The sequence below is a fragment of the Cottoperca gobio genome, chromosome 7 (genome assembly GCF_900634415.1).
Source record: "Cottoperca gobio chromosome 7, fCotGob3.1, whole genome shotgun sequence".
Classification (NCBI taxonomy): domain Eukaryota; kingdom Metazoa; phylum Chordata; class Actinopteri; order Perciformes; family Bovichtidae; genus Cottoperca; species Cottoperca gobio.
The window spans coordinates 10,251,752-10,272,390 of record NC_041361.1 but is presented as its reverse complement, the minus strand read 5'-3'; the positions used below and the strand labels follow the sequence as shown (position 1 = coordinate 10,272,390).

Below are 20,639 nucleotides of genomic sequence, written 5' to 3'. Positions count from 1 at the left end.
TCACTGTGTTTAAGCAAAGATCTGTTTCAGATGCATGTGGCTAAATTGCTAGGATTGCAAATTAGGTCAGCAGGAAACAGGATGTTTCTTTGGCATGTAAAGTCATTGTGTTGTGCTCTTTATCGCCCCCTGGTGACTGTCTAGGAGACGTACGAGTCGACCAACACCCAGGTCACCACCCTGAGGAGGATGATCAAGGAGAAGGATGCCGCCTCCCAGAGGCACGTTAACATCGAGAGGAGGCTGCTCGAGCTCGAACAGCAAGGCACCATCCGTTTGCACAAGAAGGCTGATGGAGACATTGCCATTGAGACGTTGGGTGTGGGTGGTGGTGTTGGCAGTATTGGCCTTGGGATCCCTCTGGGTGACATTAGGCAGCTGTCTTTGGGTTCAACAGCTGGGTTAACCGAACCAGGAGGACTCGACACGAGTTTACCACCTGCCAGTGAAGCCCCTCCACCTCCTCCTCCTCCTCCACCACCGCCTCCTCCTCTTCCCTCTGCTTCAGGTGACAGATCATGACTCACCGTGATTATGTCTGGTGACGCATATATGTGAAAGTTGGTTATAGTTCATCAGAGAAGATCTATTTTCAGTTCCTCTTCTTTGTTTATTTGTGCCAAACCCGGTGATGGGTCACAGCAGCGTGTTTCTACCCCAGACAGGAAAGGGAAATACAAATTGTTTCCTTTGTGTGTTAGTGTGCAGGCAGACTGTAGCAAAGGAGAAACCGTACATACTGCGAGAGGGCTTCACTAACATTCAACATTTATTTAGCAGAAATGTCAATAACATCTCCACATAGAATATAAAACACAAAGGTTACACAACACATAATGAAGGCTTATAAATACAATTTATTATATATATATATATATATATATATATATATATATATATATATATATATATATATATATATATATATATATATATATATATATATATAAGAACACACAGAAGATCAAAGTGAGGATGTAGTATTGATACAATGACACCAGTAAAGATTTATACATAAAATGGATAAATAAAATCCTTAAACTTATATTTTCTTTTCCATTAATTACAGGGCACGGTGCACCAGTCCCACCACCGCCGCCTCCTCTCGCTCCACCCCTGCCAGGCGCTTCTCCATCAGTTATCCTGAGTGTGGGTCTCTCAGGTGAGAGCAGATAACAATTACATTATAGTTATGCACTTTTGTACTACTTTGCTTTGTATTTCGCTGCAGGTAATAGAGCAAAAGATAACACTTTTATATGTTTGATTTAATTCTCGATTACAGCTATCAGAATCAAGAAGCCCATCAAGACCAAGTTCCGCCTGCCTGTGTTTAACTGGACAGCCTTGAAGCCCAATCAGATCAACGGCACGGTCTTCAACGAGATCGATGATGAACGTGTGCTAGAGGTAAATCAAGCTAATAAAACCCTGTAAACTTCAATATCATTGTATATCCATGATTAAATAACAAATTAAGTTAAAGTTAATGTTGTAACTTAATAAGAAGATGATTGAGAAAATGCTTTTACATACATGTAAACTGTCACTCTGCAGGAGCTGGATCTGGAGAGGTTTGAGGAGCTGTTTAAGACCAGATCCCAGGGTCCGATTGTGGATCTTTCTTGCACAAAGAGCAAAGTAGCCCAGAAGGCGCTGAACAAAGTCAGCCTTCTCGACGCCAATCGCTCCAAGAACTTAGCCATCACACTGCGAAAGGCTAACAAGGCCTCAGAAGAGATCTGCAAAGCGATAGAGAAGTACGCACTTTTCCTGCACTGTTTGCACCGTACACAAGATAGAACAAATGACTGATATTTGTTATGTTTACTCAGGTTTGACCTCAAGGCCTTACCCGTCGACTTTGTGGAGTGCCTGATGCGTTTCCTGCCCACGGAGAACGAAGTGAAGGTGATGCGTCAGTACGAGCGTGAGCGGCGTCCACTGGACCAGCTAACGGAGGAAGATCGCTTCATGTTGTTATTCAGCAAGATTGAGAGGCTCACGCAGAGAATGAACATCATCACCTTTGTTGGGAACTTTTCTGACAACATTAGCATGCTCACGCCACAGCTCAATGCGGTCATTGCTGCTTCTGGCTCAGTGAAATCCGCACCAAAGTTGAAAAGAGTGCTCGAGGTATGAAATGTTTATCTTTATTTTTTATATCAGCAGTGTTTGTATTGTTTGTGTGTATTCATTCTTTCTTCTGGTTTACTTGTAGATCATCTTAGCCTTGGGAAACTACATGAACAGTAGCAAGCGAGGCTGCGTTTATGGCTTCAAATTACAAAGTCTTGATCTGGTGAGTATTACGCAGTAGAATTTGGAGACAATTTCTAAGTGCTCAGTTTATCCCCTTACACAAAACATGCCACGCACATTCCCATTCATTCCTATTGTTACACAGCTGCTGGACACTAAGTCTACAGACAGGAAGATGACGCTGCTCCACTACATAGCTCTCATTTTGAAAGAGAAGTACCCTGAACTGGCCAACTTCAACAACGAACTGCACTTTGTGGATAAAGCTGCAGCAGGTAGGTTCAGATGAAGCATCATGAAGATATGTTAATGTCAGTTACAGTATGTTCAGTTAAAACAAGAACACTTCCACAGAGTAGTATGCTCATGTATTGTTTTATTGCTGTAAATAAAACATGTTCCCGTTCTATTGTGTACAAAAGTATCTCTGGAAAATGTGCTGCTGGATGTTCGAGAGCTGGGGAAAGGCATGGATCTGATCCGGAGGGAGTGCAGCCTCCATGACCATTCGGTCCTGAAAGGCTTTGTCCAGGCCAGTGACGCACAGCTGGACAAGCTGCAGAAGGACGCCAAGACAGCAGAGGTACCCAACACGGTCCTCACCTCCTCACCTCAAAACAAACAAACAAATGAAAATAGACATAAGGCAAATACAACCGATCATGACTGGACAGTGTTTACATACAATGCTTCCACTCTGGCACTGTCCTTCCCGATTCTAGGAAGCCTACAACAATGTGGTTAACTACTTCGGAGAGAGTGCCAAGACGACTCCACCCTCGGTGTTCTTCCCTGTGTTTGTGCGCTTTATCAAGGCCTACAAGGTGAGCACACTAAGCAGCATCTATGTATCTTTCCTCACTCCTGCACTGACAGGGAGCAGCTCTCTCTCCTGCTCAGATGGGAAGTTCCCTGGTTTCAGACTTGGATGTTGTCAGTCTCAGCGAGAGCAGGGCAGAGCTTTGGATGCCTCTGTGCCACAGGACGTGGCGTATAGTCCGAGGCCAAATAACAGGAAAGGCCAGCTGGGTCTGACTCCAGAGCTGCAGCTGTGGTGTTTAGACTGGTTTTCCCCCATCCTTCTCATTATCCCCTTTGCCCCCGGACAGCCTCGCCCGGCCGCACAACACAGCACACTTCCTGAGATTGTTCTCAGTCTGGATTTATGGGATCTGCTTCAGGAAATGTGCAACACAAGGATTTCTGTGTATGTGTGTGTATCTGTCTGAGTGTGTATGCGCAACTTAAAAGTGTAGTTCGACATTTGGTTACGACTCCAAGTTGGTCTAAGGCATAGAGGAGTAACGTGTTGGTTTGAAACAGTCACATAAATTAATAAGTGACTCAATTCAATTTGACAGCAAAACTAAATGACATAATATACTACGACATTTTTATACTACGACATTTTTATATCATACTACGTTATGACATTTTTAAGAATTGTTATTTAATACTATACTACGACTTTTTTTACATTTTTATGACAGTATTCAATGACTTTAATGCTAACATACACATTATTAAGTGATTAAATGCAACAACATACTACAGAAGTAACTTGCGTTCTTGCAGAGTTAGATGAGAAACCTCCTCATCTTTTACTCTCAGAAAGAAAGTGAATACGTGTAGATGTTCTCATTGCTTTAAAGCACATTTAGTGTATGTATAAAGTAGTTGCATGTGTTTGAAAGGTTCAAAGGGAAGAAAGATAAATAATACATTTCTAATGATTGATCATGTTCGTCAAAGTGTGTGTGCGCTTTTTTGTGTGTTCCACTTTTGACATGTTTTCTCTATCCTTAAAGGGCCACACACGTCTATTGACTTGGATTTATTTGCGTTTCAGTTTCTTCTCGCAATCTGGTCACATTTTTCTTTTCTCAACAGGATGCAGTGGAACAAAACGAACAGAGGAAAAAGCAGGAGGAAGCAATGAGAGAAAAGTTACTGGCTCAGGAGGCTAAACAGCAAGACCCCAAGGTACAAGTCAAAGTGCATGCAACTGAGCTGAATGAAAGCTCTAAAAACCAGATGTTTACTCAGTGCTAAATAAAGCTTTGTGGACAGTGAACAGTACAAATATCCTCCCCGCTGGTTCAGGTCCAGGCCCATAAGAAGAGGCAGCAGCAGCAGGAGCTGATCGCAGAGCTGCGCAAGCGGCAAGCCAAAGACCACCGGCCCGTGTACGAGGGCAAGGATGGCACTATTGAGGACATCATCACAGGTGGGCCAGACAACACCCTCAAAAGATTCCACGTGGGTGCCAGCAGCTCTGGTCGTCCCAGGTCGAGGATGACTGTGGTCATTGACTGCTCAGCTCCTTTGAAGTGCACCTTGTGCTACGTAGTCCAGACACCATCACATTTGGAGCACAGCACATAGCAGCACGACAGCTTCTAGTTATTCCATGACATGCTGTCTAGTTAGAAATGTACTGCACTAAAGCTGTTGAGCCTCAATATGTAGACAGTCAGACAGTTTGATTCCAAGTCTACATTCAATTTAGTGTACAGGATATTTATTTACAGGATCCTTCTTCAAAGTCACTATGTACAGATTAATTATGTGATTTTTAGTATCGGTTTTTGTTTGTAGAAAATAAGGACACTGGTCGGGATAATGCAATTGTCTCTCTTGAATCTTCCACTATAAGTCGGCAAAGACATTTTACAATCCTAAATATGGGAGCTTTAAAGAATAAAATAATCTGTATCTACAGCCTCAGGATAGCACATAACCTAACAGATGTTTTTGTCACGATAATTAATCAGTGCTTAAAATGTAATTAATATGAATGTTGCATTAATGTTATTTTTTAGTAATGTTAATAATGCTTCTATGCCACTACTATCAGAGCTGTTAACAGCCTTATGCAATTGCTGTCTTTCCAACATCATGTGTCCTAATCCGATAAGTACCCTTATTTAGCATTCGTAAGCAGTATACAAACATTTAATACGTGGTCTATTACACACTGTAATGTAGTGGTCTGTAGCTATAAGGACATTTTTAAGTGTTTTTATTATTTTATAGTATTTGTCAGGGACTATAACTTCTTCTATGAAGACATATTATTTATCATTAGATGTTTTTGTACCATGTTTTATGCAGCTCACTTATTGGTGCCCAAAGGAGGAGTTATAGTTTTTGACAAATACATTAATAAAAAATACTAACCACTACATTATAGTGCGTTTATAAACCATTTATTAAATGTTTATATAGTGTTTAGAAATACAAAATAGAGGGACTTAAAGTTAAGTGTTCCAAATCCTATTAAAAACTCCCTGAGGGTTTTATAGATCTGTGCTACATACAGAAATGGCACAGGTTTGTTACAGTCTCCTGAAAGAAATGTGAAGGTGGACCAGTGTCCCCCCTCCGTCCCCCCCTCCTCCCCCAGAAGGGAAGTGCCTCAGATGTGACATGTTTTCTCTCCCTCACCCTCCTCCCCCAGTACTGAAGAGCGTGCCCTTCACAGCCCGCACTGCTAAACGCGGCTCACGGTTCTTCTGTGAAGCCAACCTCTGTGACGACGCCAACTGCTAGCCCTTCCCCCCTAATGCCAAGGTTGTCCAGGTGTCTCTCGTACGCCTCCTGACCCCACTGTGCATGCAGCATGATCCCTGTCACCCAACCCCAACCTCACCACTACAACTGCTGTGAACTAACTTGGGCCGTCATTTGGTTGTTTGTGTTCTACTTTAGAAAACTCCTATCAGGCGTCTGGTGATAGGAGTCAGCCAAACCTCTTTGCCTGGTGCAGATCTCCAAGTTGTTCAGCGTGTCAACATATTTTGTGTGTGAAAAATATGTTAATACACACGCAGTACAATCAGTCACGACTGTGATTAAATTCTTAAGAGAGACCATGGTGCATGACACATGTAAGAGGCTGTGCATTTATATGGTATATTTCTTTCCTTAAGCTGAGTTCAACAATCTGACATAAAGAGGTTTGGCTAATTGACTGGTTTTTATCAACAATGCCTTGATCCATGAAACTAACTCGTTTGGTGTTGGTTTCCAGCTAACATGTGACTCTTCTTTCCTCAACCACCACTGTTCATTCTACCTCCTCCAGCTGAAAAGAAGATTAATGACAGTATTTCCCACTCCTAAGAGAGGGTAAGGAAGGTAGCCTGGCTGAAACCCGGCCCGCTTGGCCAGCTCCTGTGTGCTGCTACAGTGATGTCAGCTGCTTCAGCTAGTGCTTTGGATGCAAAAAAAACAAAAACAAAAAAATAAGGCTTCACAGCAATGAGATTTGCTTCACAACACAATAGTTAGAAATCCAGATTATTGAAGATTAATTAAGAAGCGAGTTACATAAATACAATACCACTTGCCCTAACCGCCATTGAAACAGAAACTTATTTAATATTTGCCTTCGAGATGAAGCCTTTGTGGTATTTTAAGAACATCACTGTTAAGTTTAAATGCCTACTTGTACCCTTAAGATCGCCATCATCATCGTCCTCACCCCCTCCTATTATGTGTTGCATGTTGTCCAGTGTTTTACCTCTCACCTGTCAAAAACGTCCGCCATGTTTTGTCTTTGCTAACTGTCATCCGCGGTGTGCTGAACTGCTATTTGGTCAACAGGCTCTAGAAACACTCAGTCAGATACACATGAACACAGTCTGTATACAAACACTTTTTACAGAGCTGAGAGGTTTTCTGTTACTTTAGGCACAGCCAGTTTGAGTGAAATTTAAAGAGCTTGTTGACCATTGTCCTGTAACGTAATAATAATGGCTACTTTTATTTTTACAGCTGCATTATTAGTGTTACAAAGTTGTCATAACTGCATTCCCAAAGCCTTGAATTTCACTGTTTTGTGGATCACTACTTCCAGTTGAAATGCAAGGTTATGGGAATGTGTCATTTAATGTTTGGCCTGTATGTTTTTATGCCCTTATTTTCTCATTTTATATTTCGAATACACAGTAAATCAAGTTTAACTGCAGAAGTTTTTGCAGATTTGAATGACATACACCAATATACATTATCAGTTTATTAGGCACACCCAGCTAAATGTAATGCAGTCTGATGCAACAGTCCTGCAACAAACCCTACCGTCAGGAAGTTTATAATGTTCAGCTTTTGTTAATTAAATGTTGTGATCATTTTGGAGGATGTTTGTGGCACTGTTGAGCTGTACTGCATTACACAGAGGTGTTTCTGTTATTCATCCTACCCTAATTTATATACATGTGGTGGACAAAATAATAGAAACACGTCACGTAATTAGGTGCACCTGATAAACTGGTTAAAACACAGAAAAAATAAGTTAAAGTAGAAGAAAGTTTGCAGATTGACCCCTTGGTCTTCTAACATGTGTGCTCCCCCCGCCCCGCCCGTCTCTTACCCCTCTTTCCATACCTACTCACAGATCTCCGAAACCAGCCTTTCCTGCGAGCTGACGCGTTGGTCCGGAGCGGTTGGAAGAGACCCTAAAACCACTTATTCATCACTTATACTCCCCTCCCCACTATAACCTCCCTCCCTGTGTCCCGATGGTCTATCTCAAACCTGAGGCTGCAGATCACAAAGACTGAAAGGAGGGACAGGACAGAGCTGGGTAATTTATTTATTTATGGAGGCCCTTTACAGCCACTTTAGGTGAGCAGGCATCATTACAGAAGCACAATAGGTCACTCCTGTCTCACTGCAAACACAAGACTTTCCCTGCTCTGTGCCACGGAGGAAGACGACTACGAAACAGGTGAGTTGAAGACTGGCAGACCACAAAGCAGGAAGAACTTTGCTTTTACTAACAAGCGCCTGCCAACATGTGGATCTTATTCCCCAAGACTTTTAATGTCCTCAGATTACGCAGTCGTAGCAGGATTTAGATTGAGTCAGCCAGGGGAAGACGCCAACTCTGCTGCTGCTCGGACGTTTGCCTTGAAGAGACTTGAAAAACCTTCCTCCAAATAACAGAGAAGCTTCGATGTTATAATGAGACATTTCGGGGCCGTTTCCTAACTTTAAGCCAAGTCAACACATTCAATCAAGATTTAATTTAGTTTTCAATCACATGTGTCTAGGAGGAAACACCATCCTGTCTACTGGTTCTTTTGGACAAGCTAGCCAAACCAAAATGTCTCCAATGTTTCATGTTGCTTAAGAAGTGCCTTTTCTTTGTGTACACAGTGTTATTTCTCATGAATCAGCCATAATTTGTTTATTTTACATCTGTCATTTGTTAAAGATTGTATTTTTTATTGCCTTGTTCTATAACATTAGTCTTATAATACTGACAACAATTTGCAGACGTTGAAATTTCCGGCTTTAAAGTCAAACAACAACTAGAAGGTGAGGGGAGAATGATTTTAAGATTACTCTTTTATTTAACTCTCTAGTACATCCATGTCTTTAAGCTCATAACGATTGACATTTCTTTGTGCCTTTTCCAAGTTGTTCTTAAAAAAAATGAATGTTATACGCCTTGACAACACTTTCTGTCACACTTTAAGTGACATTTGGGAAGTGACACATGTATGAAGAAGATTCCACATGGACTGCTGATCAAGGGCCCCGATGACGTTAACCTGCTATAGATGTGGTGATGGATGAAGGAGGTTTCTATTCCTATGAGGTCTTATGTTTTAAGCTTCTTTTGTTTAATCTCCTCTGTTTTAATAGAGATGAGACGTTTCCTCGTAACAGCTGTTGAAACTTACATGACATTGTCACAAAGGGAACGATAGATCTTTACACTACTTACATTTGGCTCAACATTGTATGATACACTATTCTCTAAATGGACATTTATATTAATGTACATTTAAATCAAGAAATTTACTTTTTAGAAGATATGATCCGTGATATTTCTATATTGATTGAAAGATGACACTTCCTGAATAATAAATAAGATGAATTATGTAAGTACAAGACCAAAGAATGTCATTATTGAGAGTATGAAAACAAAGGCTGCTCTTACTTTGATGAAGCAACATTCAAAACAAGTGATAATTACATGTTCATATTTTATTTCTAAAGGATTCTCGATGTTCACTTGTGACGTACACCAGCCAGAAATAATGAGCGATTGCTTTTCCTCTCCATCTCTCCAAATGACGGACAGAGCCACCGTACATTTCTACTATAAAAATCCATTTAATTTCTTATATCAAAAAGAAATAGAATTATAACAAAACAATCAGAACCACAAGTATCCATGTGGGCTTTCTCCACCAAAAGAAATTCTCCAACTCAAAAATGATTGTTCTAATTTACATGGTCAGGTGAAAATCTAACAGAGCAGGATGCAAAGAAAAGAAATGTGATGAATACTGTTAAGTGAAGGGCAAAGCCAGTTTCCTCTAGGATGGGTGTGTGAGAGCACCATGCAAAGTGATATGACAGGTATGGCTGAAGAGCTCAGTTAAAAGCATCGTGGTGAGCAGTGAGACACAGAGAGAGCAACACTTTTAAGACTAAAAACCAGTTTGACTGACAGACAGAGGGTTAGCGTTAGCAGCAAGGCAAATTAATTAACAAAGGAATGCTTATCAGGAAGCTCATCTGTCCCCTTCCTGGGAATGCACTTAACAATGAGCATTAACCGAAATTACACGTCCATGTAATTACATACAATTAAAGAATAAAAAAAAGAAGAAACCTCAATCTCGCACAGAAGTACGTACCATCAAACCGCCTCCTCGGACTTTCCTGAAAGTACATTTACAATCAAAAGACAAATGCAACCATTCTCAGCTAAATATTTGTCGCAGACTGTTTTTCAGTGATGACCGGAAATTCACAGAAGCTTGCCGTCACTCCCAAAAAACGACTTTCTAGAACAGTTTCAGAGCAAAATCCTGTCCAGAGAGTCCTGCAGTAGGCTAAAGCAAGGCCACGGAAATCCATCCCAGACGTTTCCTCCTGGAATGTGGACTTTGTTACAATCATCTTCATCCAGCACACTGCCATTGACTCATTCATTGCTGACACAAAGTATGTCGATTATACAATGATAAAAAAAAACAAAAAACAAAAACAGTTAAAAAGTACAGACTGCTATTTGTTACTGATGTTTGTATTCCTGGGTATATTTTCAAGACACTTTGTTAATAGGTTTATATATATGCAAATATATATATATAACTTTAGTCTGTGCAAGGAGGTAAAAGACAATCACTTGAATGTAGTTCTTTGAGACGATGCTGAGTCCTCCATGTGTACTCTTCCAGCAGCAAACTACACATAACGTGACAGACCGAGCCGAGCCAGCATCCAGGAAGCATTCATAGTGAGCGCTGACACTTCTCCTCTCTTTCATGAACAACAAAGACTTGGCAACGTTTTCTAGGATGGAACAATATTGTTTTTTTTCTCCCCTATACAATTCATACAAAAATAAAAAATTAAAATTGTTCCACTGCCATTTGTATCTCTCTATCTTTTACATTTGCACAGAGGTAGTGGCTATATGCGTGAGAAGGGAGGGAGAGTTGTGAGGAGGAGGTGAGCAAAATTAAAAAGAAGAACTGAATAAATGTCTATAAAATGTTTGTCACCAGAGGATTTTTTTTTTTTGTCAAAGAACAAAATATAATACTGCAATCACTTAAAAAAGTAGTCCTTCATTTTATACATTTTATACAGTGTTCTCGCTTTTTTTTTGTTGCTTTTCTTTTCAGTTGGTAAAGGCATAAGATGAAAGCGCTTGTTGGCTCAGCACTGGGTTGGGCAGGGCAATGTTGGCAGAGTTCAATCCATACCAAGCTCTACGCCAGCGGGTCGCTCATGTCCTCGTCGCCCTGGGAGAGAAGCTCCTTCTTTTCATCTGTGCTGGCCAGAGAGTTGCGGCTGTTGTGGGCGCCCATGTACAGGGTGGCATACACTGGGTTGGTGAAGTTGGTCGGCTGCAGAGCAAAGGAAATTACATGGTAACTCAAAGGGCACAAGAAAGGCACCGATTCTTTAAATGTGAAAGCAGCACTTACTGCCTTCTTTGCTTGAAAAGGTCAGGTCATTCAAATTCCCACAAAAAACTTTGGCTCTCAAAGAGTCTTTGTAGTTTGTTATTTTTCATATAATGTTTATTATGTCCTATAGTGGGTCTGCCTGCTCTGGTTCTTTGTTTAAGTAAGACAATCAATTGCTCCTGACCAATCAGTGGCACTAACAAGGTTTCAAAAGACCCTTCGTCTCCCTCTCTCTAGGTCAGCTGACGTCCCCATCCCCACACCACTTTGTTGTTTTTTTTGGTTTACTTTACTTGATGAACTTCAATTTGGTTCACCTCACTAAGTAACAGGTTTTACTGTGATCCTTGCAGTTTTCAGTTTGTCTACGTATATTGTATCTGTCCCTGCCAAATAAACCATAAATAAATAACTACGCCAGGATTTGACACATAACTGAGTCCAACACGTATGCTACCACAGCAAGACAAAACACTGAGTGTGTCTTCCAAAAACAAAGTTGCGGTTCCTCTGGATAATACAAAAGGCCTCTCTCAGAACACTTTTCATTGGAACTACTTCTTTATTAAATAACTGGAAGCACAAACGAAATTCCACTCTTCCCCATCTATTGAGGTGGCGCCAGAGGTTTAAGAAATGTTCAAATGTAGGTACATTGAGTCCTCAAACTATCTGCATAGCTATCTACCACTAGGATTAAGTGAGAAGGAATGTTATTTGAGAAAAGACCCTTTATATAAGGGTGCTTTTAGCTGTGTTACCTTGTCTGGGTCCAAAGCAAAGTCTGAATCCAGGAGCTCCCCAGCGTCATCGTCAGGGTCTCCTTCATAGATCTTATAGGCAGGGTTCCCAATCTCAACATTCATGGCTCCATTTGTCATTCGGTGGTGCTGGAAGCCCTTTGCACTGCAGACAGACAAAGACAAACAAACTCCTTAACTATCTAAGCAATTAAAAAGAAGCTCATGAATATATTTTTGGGAGAGACCTTAAGTTAAACAATCACAGTGGCGTGAAAAGTGTCACAACTTGGCATAAACCAGGTACTGACTCAGCACCAGCAACAAACAATTCACACAATCAAGACAACATATATTAAAGGTTGTCAAATGAGCTTTTGACAAAAGGTCATTTGATCAAATCCAGAGAATATACTGCAGCATGTCTATTGTGGAGAACGCTGGATTTCCACATTGCAAATATTCGGCTGTTTGCAAGCACATACGCATTTTTCATAGATGGACAGTTTTATGTTTGACTAAGCAAGCACATAGCGTAAGCCTAACATTTAAACATGTAAACAAGGGGAAGGTACGGAGATGCAAGAAGGACAAAACTGTTCAATTCTTTGTGCATCACCAGCAAAGCTACTTCAGATAAGAGTCAATACGTCCCTGTGTTGCTGGGTGGGATAATGGCAGGCAAGGACAAACAGATTTCTACAAATACCAACAGAGTGGACGTATGGATTGACAAACAGCATGGCCAATCTGACTGGATATTAGGGAAGGGAGGGGGACAGGATTTGTGGGTCAACAGGTAAATTGTGTAACCCTGTGAAGTTACCGCGAGGACTGAGAACGAGATTTGCCCGGCCATAGAGACCTGGGAAACAGGAAATAGTTGGTTATCAAAAGGTAAGGGAGAAAGAGAAGCTAGATAGCAGATAGTGTGAGGAACAGATGAAAAATGGAGTTTGAATCTAAAAGTCTTGTAAACCAGGACTCACCCGCGCATTCTCCGCTTGTGCCACCAGATGGCACCAACCACCAGCAGTGCCAGTAACAGCAGCAGAAGCACTGGGATGACGATGGAGGCTGTACCTGCGAGGGAGCAAATCATGTGAGCAAATAGGAGCAAAGTGCACATTTGACTTACAAGATTCTCCGAACTGTGTGACTTACTTCCACTGGAAGTCGAAGTATCCATAGAAGCCGCTGTAATTTCACATCTGTATCCTCTCCATCCCACAGGACACCTGGACACACAATGAGACAGAGTTACAGAGTGTGTGTGTGTGTGTGTGTGTGTGTGTGTGTGTGTGTGTGTGTGTGTGTGTGTGTGTGTGTGTGTGTGTGTACATGACAATTCCCTTAATTGACACAAAAAAATTGTTATTCTTATTATTAACATTTATTCAGGGAGAGTCTGTTGTCTTTTCAGCGATAAACAAATCTATTATTCTTCCATTATATCACGTGAGACATATTATACAAATGACAAAACCTAATAGTTAATGTAGAAAGGACCCATTCAGTGTCTGCAGTAAAGTCCATTTACACATTGATCTACATCTACACAGTATAAATGGGAATTGGCTTGAACCCTGTGTAGGTGAGTTTGAACGACAGAAAGAGAAAGTGTATTAATATGTGGGGTTTCATATCTTACTTGCACTGAGGCAGCAGTGTGCGAGTTTCAACTGAACATTGTCCATTTGAGCAGTAGTCCAAACAGGAATAGCAGCTGGGTTGGGTCTGACCGTTGGGACAGCTACACACACGGAGAAATAAATGTATTATGTTACTCAATAATATCGACTCAGAGTCCTGACATATCAGCATTAATGCCCATGATTTCAGAATGATCAAATACGGGCGCCATGTACTGATGCAACCTGTGAAGTGCATAGATTGATGTCTGGTCTTAGTCCTAAGCAGTCCGAAATATAAATTCACTAATATTTACAAATCCAAGTCCTATGAATTTATTTGCAGAGTCCACAGTGTACCTACCTGCAGGAAACCTCGCCTGAGGATGCCGTCAGACACTTGCCCGTTCCGCAGAATAAACATTTGTCCAGCTCACACTGGTGTCCGATGTACTGAGTGGGACACGTACAGAGTTTGGTGCCGTTGGAAGTTTGTAAGCAGGTTCCACCGTTGTGACAGAAGCCTTCACAGTTAGCTGAGGACGGGAAGGAAGACGTGTGAGACGAGAACTGTCATAGAGTCAAACGTTGTTCTGTAGGATCGTATTAGCAGTTGGGCTTTTTTCTTCCCCGAAACAATTATAGATAGCAAAGCAAGTAAAGTAAAACGTCTTCTTTTTTTCCTTTTTCATGAAGTACAATGGAAGAATAAATATTTAAGAAGCTGAGAACCCATACAGACTAGTTATATCATCCATTAACAGCCTACAGTGAAGTGAAACTCAGACAGTGTCTTCCACTTACTGTACTGGCACTGGTCTCCCAGGTACTCTGTCGGGCAGCTGCAGGTTGGCTGGTTGCCCATGTTGACCGTGCAGTTGCCTCCGTTCTGGCAGTAGTCCTGACAAGTGTGGCGGTTGCAGTTGGGCCCTGTGAAGCCCTTTGGGCATCTGCAGGTTGGGGCACCTGGGACAAGGGTAGAAAATAATAACAGTTAAAAGAAATTTGAGACAAATATAAATGAATACAACTACTACTGCAGATATACATTTCAACAACTGACGTCTCTTACAGGATATAGAATAAAATGGTTTTAGATGACGGTTACTAGAAATGTACACAGATTTGACACATTATAGATCATTAATCTAATGAAAACTCTAATGAAATGAGAGCTTTCACAGACATCAAAAAGGATGGTAGGAAATCATACTAATGATTTTCAGAACAAATAAAACGTGTTTGTTCAGCTGCCAACATGCTGGGAAATATTTATCATTTCACATCAAATTTGCCATAACAGGTTTATTCCACTTAAACACGTGCCTGTTAAAAACATCTGACCACAATAATAATAACCTCCAGACAGATTATAGTAGTCCCATTTACGTTTGTAACAAAACCATTACAAAAGGCCATTTACCTTTTTGAAATCTACACAACTGCATTCTTGCTGAACTGCTTCGTAAGGAAAGGAGATCCCGTGTCTCTTACCTGTATGAGAAGCAGTGCATGTGCCTCCGTTCTTGCAGTAGTCCCTGCAGTGGTTGATCTCACATCTCTCTCCGGTGTAGCTGGGCTGGCAGCGACACTTGGCCACCTGACGGGCGTTGAGGAAGCAGCTCCCGCCGTTCTGACACTGAATATCGCAGGGGCCTGTCGGGGGAGCTGTGGAGGAGCAATTCCATGATGAAACAACATTTAGTATACAGCATCTGAATGTAAAACCCCCCAGGAGTTTAATAAAGTGAAAGTAGGGTTGTTGCTCTGCTGCTTAGTTATCTGTATGTGTACCGTGTCTGCGGACTTACAGAATGGGGACTGGGTGGGGCTCTGTCTCTCCACACATGTGCCGTTATCGGCCACGTAGTTGTTGGGGCAGGTACACACCGGCCCACTGGGGCTGAGCAGACACAGCCACTCGCACTTCTTCCTGTCACACGGGTTAGTCACTGGTGTAGAGGGAGAAAAAACATCCAATCAGAAAAACTGCATGAAATGTATGAAACCTTAAAATGTCATGCATCGTGTGACTTTCAGGGTGCAAAATAACTCACTCTCCGGCTGCTTGTAACGGTGGTAGAGGACTATGTCAGTAGCATGGTTGATGCCTGTGGTGAGATTCTCCATGGGGCCTTTGCCAAACTTGTTGACCCGGAAGACAAAGTTATTGATATATGTGACCCCATATACGTAGTCCTCAAAGATATCTATGCTGAATGGATGGAGCAGGTCTGGGAGGAAAAGAAAAGACAAATGGGTAAAAAAAGAGAAACATCAGCAGGCCAGGTCCACATTTCTGAACTTTCTGTTTCACTCAGTTTTCTTTTGAGAGGAAAAGGAACTCAACTGTTTTTGATGCCAGAGACAGAAATGACAGGATCAGAGCCATCCAGACGAACACTGCCGATCACTGAGAGTTTAGCATCGGACCAGTAAAGACGCTCGTTGAAGTAGTCCACAGCCAAACCTGTTGACACAGAATGGAAGAGCCTTGGAAATAAAGACATATAAGATATATCTCCCAAGAGTAAAGCGGTCTAAAAAACAGGGAATCTGTCATAGTATGTCGAAAAATATGATGAAAGCAAGTCAAAGTAATGCAGTACTGACCTGTGGGCCACTGGATGTTCTCATGAACCAGAGTTTGTCTCAGAGTGCCGTCCATGGCAGCTGTCTCAATTTTAGGATGGTTGCCCCAGTCTGCCCAATACATGGTGCTGAAGGGAAACACAATCACAAAGCATACAACAGCATAAAAAGCCATGATAGAAATCATATATTTGATACGATTGCTGCACTGAAGCCACCATCAAAGAGCTCAGCACTCGCTCTCCTATCTCTTACCCTCTCTGTGGATCCACCACGATGGCATAAGGCTCGTCTATCATGCCAGAGACGAGGGTCTTGCAATGCTGGCCTGACATCTGAGCCACTTCGATTACATCTCGACCGGAGTCGGTCCAGTACAGGTTACCCGCCACCCAGTCCACCGCTATACCACGTGGCATCTTCAGCTCTTTGATCTGGATACGAGCAAAGAGGCGATCACAGCATGCCCATGTGACGTGCATTAGTAATATTATAATGGAGAGTTTGTGTGTCTGCACACATGTGACCAGCATTACCTGCAGGTTGGTGATCCTGCCCTCGCTTGAGGAGGATGATGATGATGCGGACGGTCCCGGAAGTTTATAGGAGGAGATGCGGCCCGTGTGCCAGTTGGTCCAGAAGATGCGGTTGGTCTTGACGTGCAGGTCCATCGCATCAATACGCACGCTGGCATCTCCCTGGAAGGTCTGCTCATAGCGCCAGTTGGGCATGCCGGGGTCCAGGCTTCGGATTTCATTGTCGTCGGCTATGTAGAGAATCTGTCGACTGCTGTTCATGCCTGGAAGGAAAAGAGAAAAGGTTACAAGGATGGCTATTAAAACTAAAATGAAGAATAGTTATGAGAGTTATAAAAAGAAGCATGAAGGGATAAGCAGCATATAAGACAGTTATGGTCCTCACTGTCAGCCTTGCAGGTGTCATTGATCCTGGTGAAGTACTTGTGGCAGCTGCACTTGTAGGAGCCTTTGGTGTTGTTGCAGACGTGGGAACACACTCCGAACTGCAGACACTCATTCTTATCTGGAAAATGTAGCCAAAGGAAAGTGATATTAAAAAGAAAAATATCACCTCCAAAGCGTTTAAATAGTTAATGAGTTATCATTTGTCAGGGCCAGTGTTCTGGTCGTGTGTACCTCCACAGGTGTGGTGTCCTGTCTTTTGGAAGCCTGGTTTGCAGGAGCAGAAGGAGTCTGTGCCGTTGGTGACGCAGTGAGCCTCGTCTCCATCACCACACTGAGTCCTGTTACTCCTGCAGTCATTTAGTTTGGTGTCTGAACACAAACACAAGTTATTTGATTGTAAAATTAAAGTAACTCTGCTAATGCTTAACATTTGATTTGTGTTTAGCCGTCATATAGAATCAGTTTTGACATGAGGCACCTGTCTTGCAGTTGATCTCATCAGAGCCATAGTCCTCACAATCGTTAAAGAAGTTACACCGCAGAGTGGAGCTGATGCATCTGCTGTTGGCACACAAGAACTCGTCCTTCTCACATGTGGGGACAGTGGGAGGGGCCTCTGTAGACATAACACCACACACACATACAGGTCAGCAATTTCCTTAATCAAAGTTTAAATAGAGGGGATTTCGCAGCGACTCCACAACTTACGGCAGTTCAGTTCATCCGAGTTGTCGCCGCAGTTATTGACACCATTACACCTCTTCGACAGTTGCAGACATACACGGTCGTTTCGGCAGCGGAAAGCTCTGGTGGGAGGACACTGGAACATCCCTAAAAGCCAAACAGAGGAAGAGGATAGGAAATAGGTCAGGAGAAAAGATGAAGGCTGACAAACATTCAACATGTGTGTGATTCAAAAGGCTGCACTCACTGCACTCTTCAGGATTCTCGTCAGAGTTGTCCCCACAGTCGTCCTCCCCATCACACTTCCAGGCGAGGGGTTTACACAATGTGTTGTTACACTGGAGCTCATCCAGAGGGCAGTGACGCCCAGCTGAGAAAAACAGGAAGAGATGTTTACTACTTCATTTTGTTTTTATGGTTCAAAAAACAAAAACAGAAAATTAGAATGTTGCAAATTAATAATAAGTAATAACATTCAAAACATCATTTAGACACAAATATACACTTACCAGCACTGCCACAGTTCTCCTCATCGCTGCCGTCCATGCAGTCAGGGTCGGCGTCACACCGCCAGCGGATGGAGATACAGTGTCCGTTTTTACACTGGAACTGGTCGTTGTCACACTTCAAATCACAGCCATTCTGAAGAAGCATCATAGCCCGCAGGATTAGCTTTTATACTTACAAATTAATACTGAACACCTACAATTCAACACAAGATATTATATAAAAGGAAACCTCAAACATTAAGTTTCTGCACCTCATCAGATCCATCAGCACAGTCATGGTCTCCGTCGCATTTCCACCTCCCAGCGATACAGCGGCCGTTTGTGCAGGCAAACTCACTTTCCGAACATTGCCGAGGCACTACAGAAGAAGAAAGACGAGATCACAAGGTCAGTGACAAAACACACGATTTAACTCCCTTAACAGTGAGCTATGTCTGATTTAGCCTTCAGCACGAAACACAGGACAAAGAACCACAGAGGGACACTGTAGATGCAGAAGGAGGTGATGTGAGAGAATGAAAGAAGCTCAATGATATTTTAATGGATTTTCAATATAACTGATTTAATTTGAGTGTTTTAGATTTGTTTCCATAGGTTATATTTCTGGTAATAATCAAAGATGGCATTAACTGTTAAATTCGACAACTTTTAGGTGGATGTCCAATCAGTGTTGATGGTAAATGTAGTTAATGGAAGCAATCCTTTCCTAAGTACATGTTATATTGACGGAGAAGGCTGAGGATACATGTTTAGGCTGTACACGGTATGCAGTGGTATCTAGTGGCAAAGGGGAAACGGTGTTATAAAATGTATCTATTTAGAGCTCAGCTTGCAGACTCTCACAGGTGGGTGGGGATCACAGCTGGACAGGAGCATGAGAGTGGAGAAACAGCAGAGAGGTGACATATGAAGGTGGAGTAACTTACCCCTGGCTCATGCCAACAGGACAGTGTGAAATGAAACAAATATCAGATGAAGTGAGATGCATCAGAAATGACAGAATGGATGTTAGTGACTTAGTATGCACAGTTAACAGATTAAAGACGCAAAGTGAGAATTCTACCAGTGGACAAGGCATGAGTGTAAGTGACACTGGACGAGGTGCGATAACAGATGCTGACAGTATACAGTATGGAGGCGTTGTCTCTAAACTGAAAGTGACACCTACTGCACTTGTCTTCGTCAGAGTTGTCCCCACAGTCGTTGTCGTAGTCACACTGCCAGCGGCCCGGTACACAGCGGTTGTTCTTACATCTGAACTGATACGGCTCACATGTCCTCTCAGCTGTACATCACAGGAAATGTTAGTCATTCAAATTAAAAAAGAGAAATAACTAAATCCAATTTGGAAACATCAGTGCCACAAATGCCTCTTCAGTGGCATTTTTTTAAAAAAGGAGACGATATTCTTACCACACTCCTCTTTTGGTTCATCTGACGCATCGCCACAATCGTCCTCGCCATCGCACTTCCAACGAGCAGGGATGCAGCGTCCGGAGTCTTTGCATCGGAACTCGTCCACACCACAAGTCATCTGGGCTGGAGAGGGAAACATTTGGAGGAGGTTACCTTTGAGAGCTGATTAGGATGACTCAGAATAAACAAAATGCTAAACACAATGGAAGTCTTACTGCAGTTGGCGGGCTCATCAGATCCGTCCACACAGTCATTGTCGCGGTCGCACACCCAGACACGAGGTATGCAGCGTTTGGTGATGGCACACTGGAACTGGGTGGGCGCGCACGTGACCTCGGCTGTGGGAGGGATTTACAGATTCATAGTTATTGTGTGAAATTAAGCATCAAAGTGAAATAATGGCACATCAGGGCTGGAACTGTATTACATATATATATGAAAAATAACTTCTACTCACGGCAGTCTTTCTCATCCTCTCCTTCTCCGCAGTTGTCCTGGCCGTTACAGCGGAAAATGCCTGGGATGCATCGGCTTGGGTGGGAACATTTGAACTGGCTGGGCAGGCAAACGTGAATATCTGCAGTGCAGTTACACAGGCAGACAAACACAGAAACAAGCAACAGATATAAGCAATAAAGTGCATCTTGCCCTGTCTATTGTTTGTTGTACACTACCATCACCAGATTATTAAATGTGTAAGAGTTAGTAATAAGTGTATACAAAAACATACCGCAGTTGGCCTCGTCCGAGTTGTCCTGGCAGTCGTTGTCTCCATCACAGATGTAGGCAGGGTTGGTGCAGATGCCAGTGCCACACTGAAACTGTCCCGGCCGGCATTTGAACTCCGCTGAAAAAATAAAAAAGAAGAGTCACAGTATGTCAGGATAACATTGAAAAGTTACAGCACAATATTCTTAACACTTGAGCTCCTCGCTGC

At 42.4% G+C, this 20,639-nt stretch overlaps 2 protein-coding genes across 7 annotated transcripts in view; one reads left to right on the top strand and one right to left on the bottom strand.

Annotated features, from left to right (window-relative positions):
* The window catches only part of fmnl3 (formin-like 3), a 31,626-nt gene extending 22,464 nt beyond the window's left edge, over positions 1 to 9,162 (top strand). For 2 of the 5 annotated variants that reach the window (XM_029435286.1, XM_029435282.1), the window contains 13 exons: positions 145 to 508; positions 1,070 to 1,162; positions 1,286 to 1,410; positions 1,558 to 1,760; positions 1,836 to 2,139; positions 2,225 to 2,305; positions 2,411 to 2,540; positions 2,688 to 2,848; positions 2,988 to 3,089; positions 4,156 to 4,248; positions 4,369 to 4,492; positions 5,726 to 5,838; positions 7,664 to 9,162. In XM_029435286.1, coding sequence (XP_029291146.1) covers positions 145 to 508; positions 1,070 to 1,162; positions 1,286 to 1,410; positions 1,558 to 1,760; positions 1,836 to 2,139; positions 2,225 to 2,305; positions 2,411 to 2,540; positions 2,688 to 2,848; positions 2,988 to 3,089; positions 4,156 to 4,248; positions 4,369 to 4,492; positions 5,726 to 5,817 — 1,872 coding nt within the window. In that variant the 3' untranslated portion in view covers positions 5,818 to 5,838; positions 7,664 to 9,162. Of the gene's footprint in view, positions 1 to 144; positions 509 to 1,069; positions 1,163 to 1,285; positions 1,411 to 1,557; positions 1,761 to 1,835; positions 2,140 to 2,224; positions 2,306 to 2,410; positions 2,541 to 2,687; positions 2,849 to 2,987; positions 3,090 to 4,155; positions 4,249 to 4,368; positions 4,493 to 5,725; positions 5,848 to 6,352; positions 6,397 to 7,663 lie in introns of all 5 variants that reach the window. The other 3 variants (XM_029435285.1, XM_029435283.1, XM_029435284.1) reach the window with 3 other exon arrangements.
* A 211-nt stretch (positions 9,163 to 9,373) lies between these two features.
* Positions 9,374 to 20,639, bottom strand: part of LOC115010607 (low-density lipoprotein receptor-related protein 1-like) — an 81,630-nt gene continuing 70,364 nt past the window's right edge. The window contains exons 64-90 of one of the 2 annotated variants that reach the window (XM_029435268.1): positions 20,433 to 20,549; positions 20,160 to 20,279; positions 19,918 to 20,040; positions 19,700 to 19,825; positions 19,455 to 19,571; positions 18,538 to 18,644; positions 18,287 to 18,419; positions 18,025 to 18,147; positions 17,802 to 17,924; positions 17,572 to 17,709; positions 17,325 to 17,462; positions 17,092 to 17,211; positions 16,707 to 16,969; positions 16,426 to 16,604; positions 16,192 to 16,298; positions 15,929 to 16,048; positions 15,636 to 15,812; positions 15,390 to 15,530; positions 15,073 to 15,246; positions 14,383 to 14,544; positions 13,943 to 14,114; positions 13,599 to 13,700; positions 13,112 to 13,185; positions 12,937 to 13,030; positions 12,774 to 12,812; positions 11,969 to 12,113; positions 9,374 to 11,144 (exon numbers count right to left, since the gene is read on the bottom strand). In XM_029435268.1, coding sequence (XP_029291128.1) covers positions 11,007 to 11,144; positions 11,969 to 12,113; positions 12,774 to 12,812; positions 12,937 to 13,030; positions 13,112 to 13,185; positions 13,599 to 13,700; positions 13,943 to 14,114; positions 14,383 to 14,544; positions 15,073 to 15,246; positions 15,390 to 15,530; positions 15,636 to 15,812; positions 15,929 to 16,048; positions 16,192 to 16,298; positions 16,426 to 16,604; positions 16,707 to 16,969; positions 17,092 to 17,211; positions 17,325 to 17,462; positions 17,572 to 17,709; positions 17,802 to 17,924; positions 18,025 to 18,147; positions 18,287 to 18,419; positions 18,538 to 18,644; positions 19,455 to 19,571; positions 19,700 to 19,825; positions 19,918 to 20,040; positions 20,160 to 20,279; positions 20,433 to 20,549 — 3,572 coding nt within the window. In that variant the 3' untranslated portion in view covers positions 9,374 to 11,006. The remainder of the gene's footprint in view (positions 11,145 to 11,968; positions 12,114 to 12,773; positions 12,813 to 12,936; positions 13,031 to 13,111; positions 13,186 to 13,598; positions 13,701 to 13,942; positions 14,115 to 14,382; positions 14,545 to 15,072; positions 15,247 to 15,389; positions 15,531 to 15,635; positions 15,813 to 15,928; positions 16,049 to 16,191; positions 16,299 to 16,425; positions 16,605 to 16,706; positions 16,970 to 17,091; positions 17,212 to 17,324; positions 17,463 to 17,571; positions 17,710 to 17,801; positions 17,925 to 18,024; positions 18,148 to 18,286; positions 18,420 to 18,537; positions 18,645 to 19,454; positions 19,572 to 19,699; positions 19,826 to 19,917; positions 20,041 to 20,159; positions 20,280 to 20,432; positions 20,550 to 20,639) is intronic. The other variant, XM_029435269.1, reaches the window with a different exon arrangement.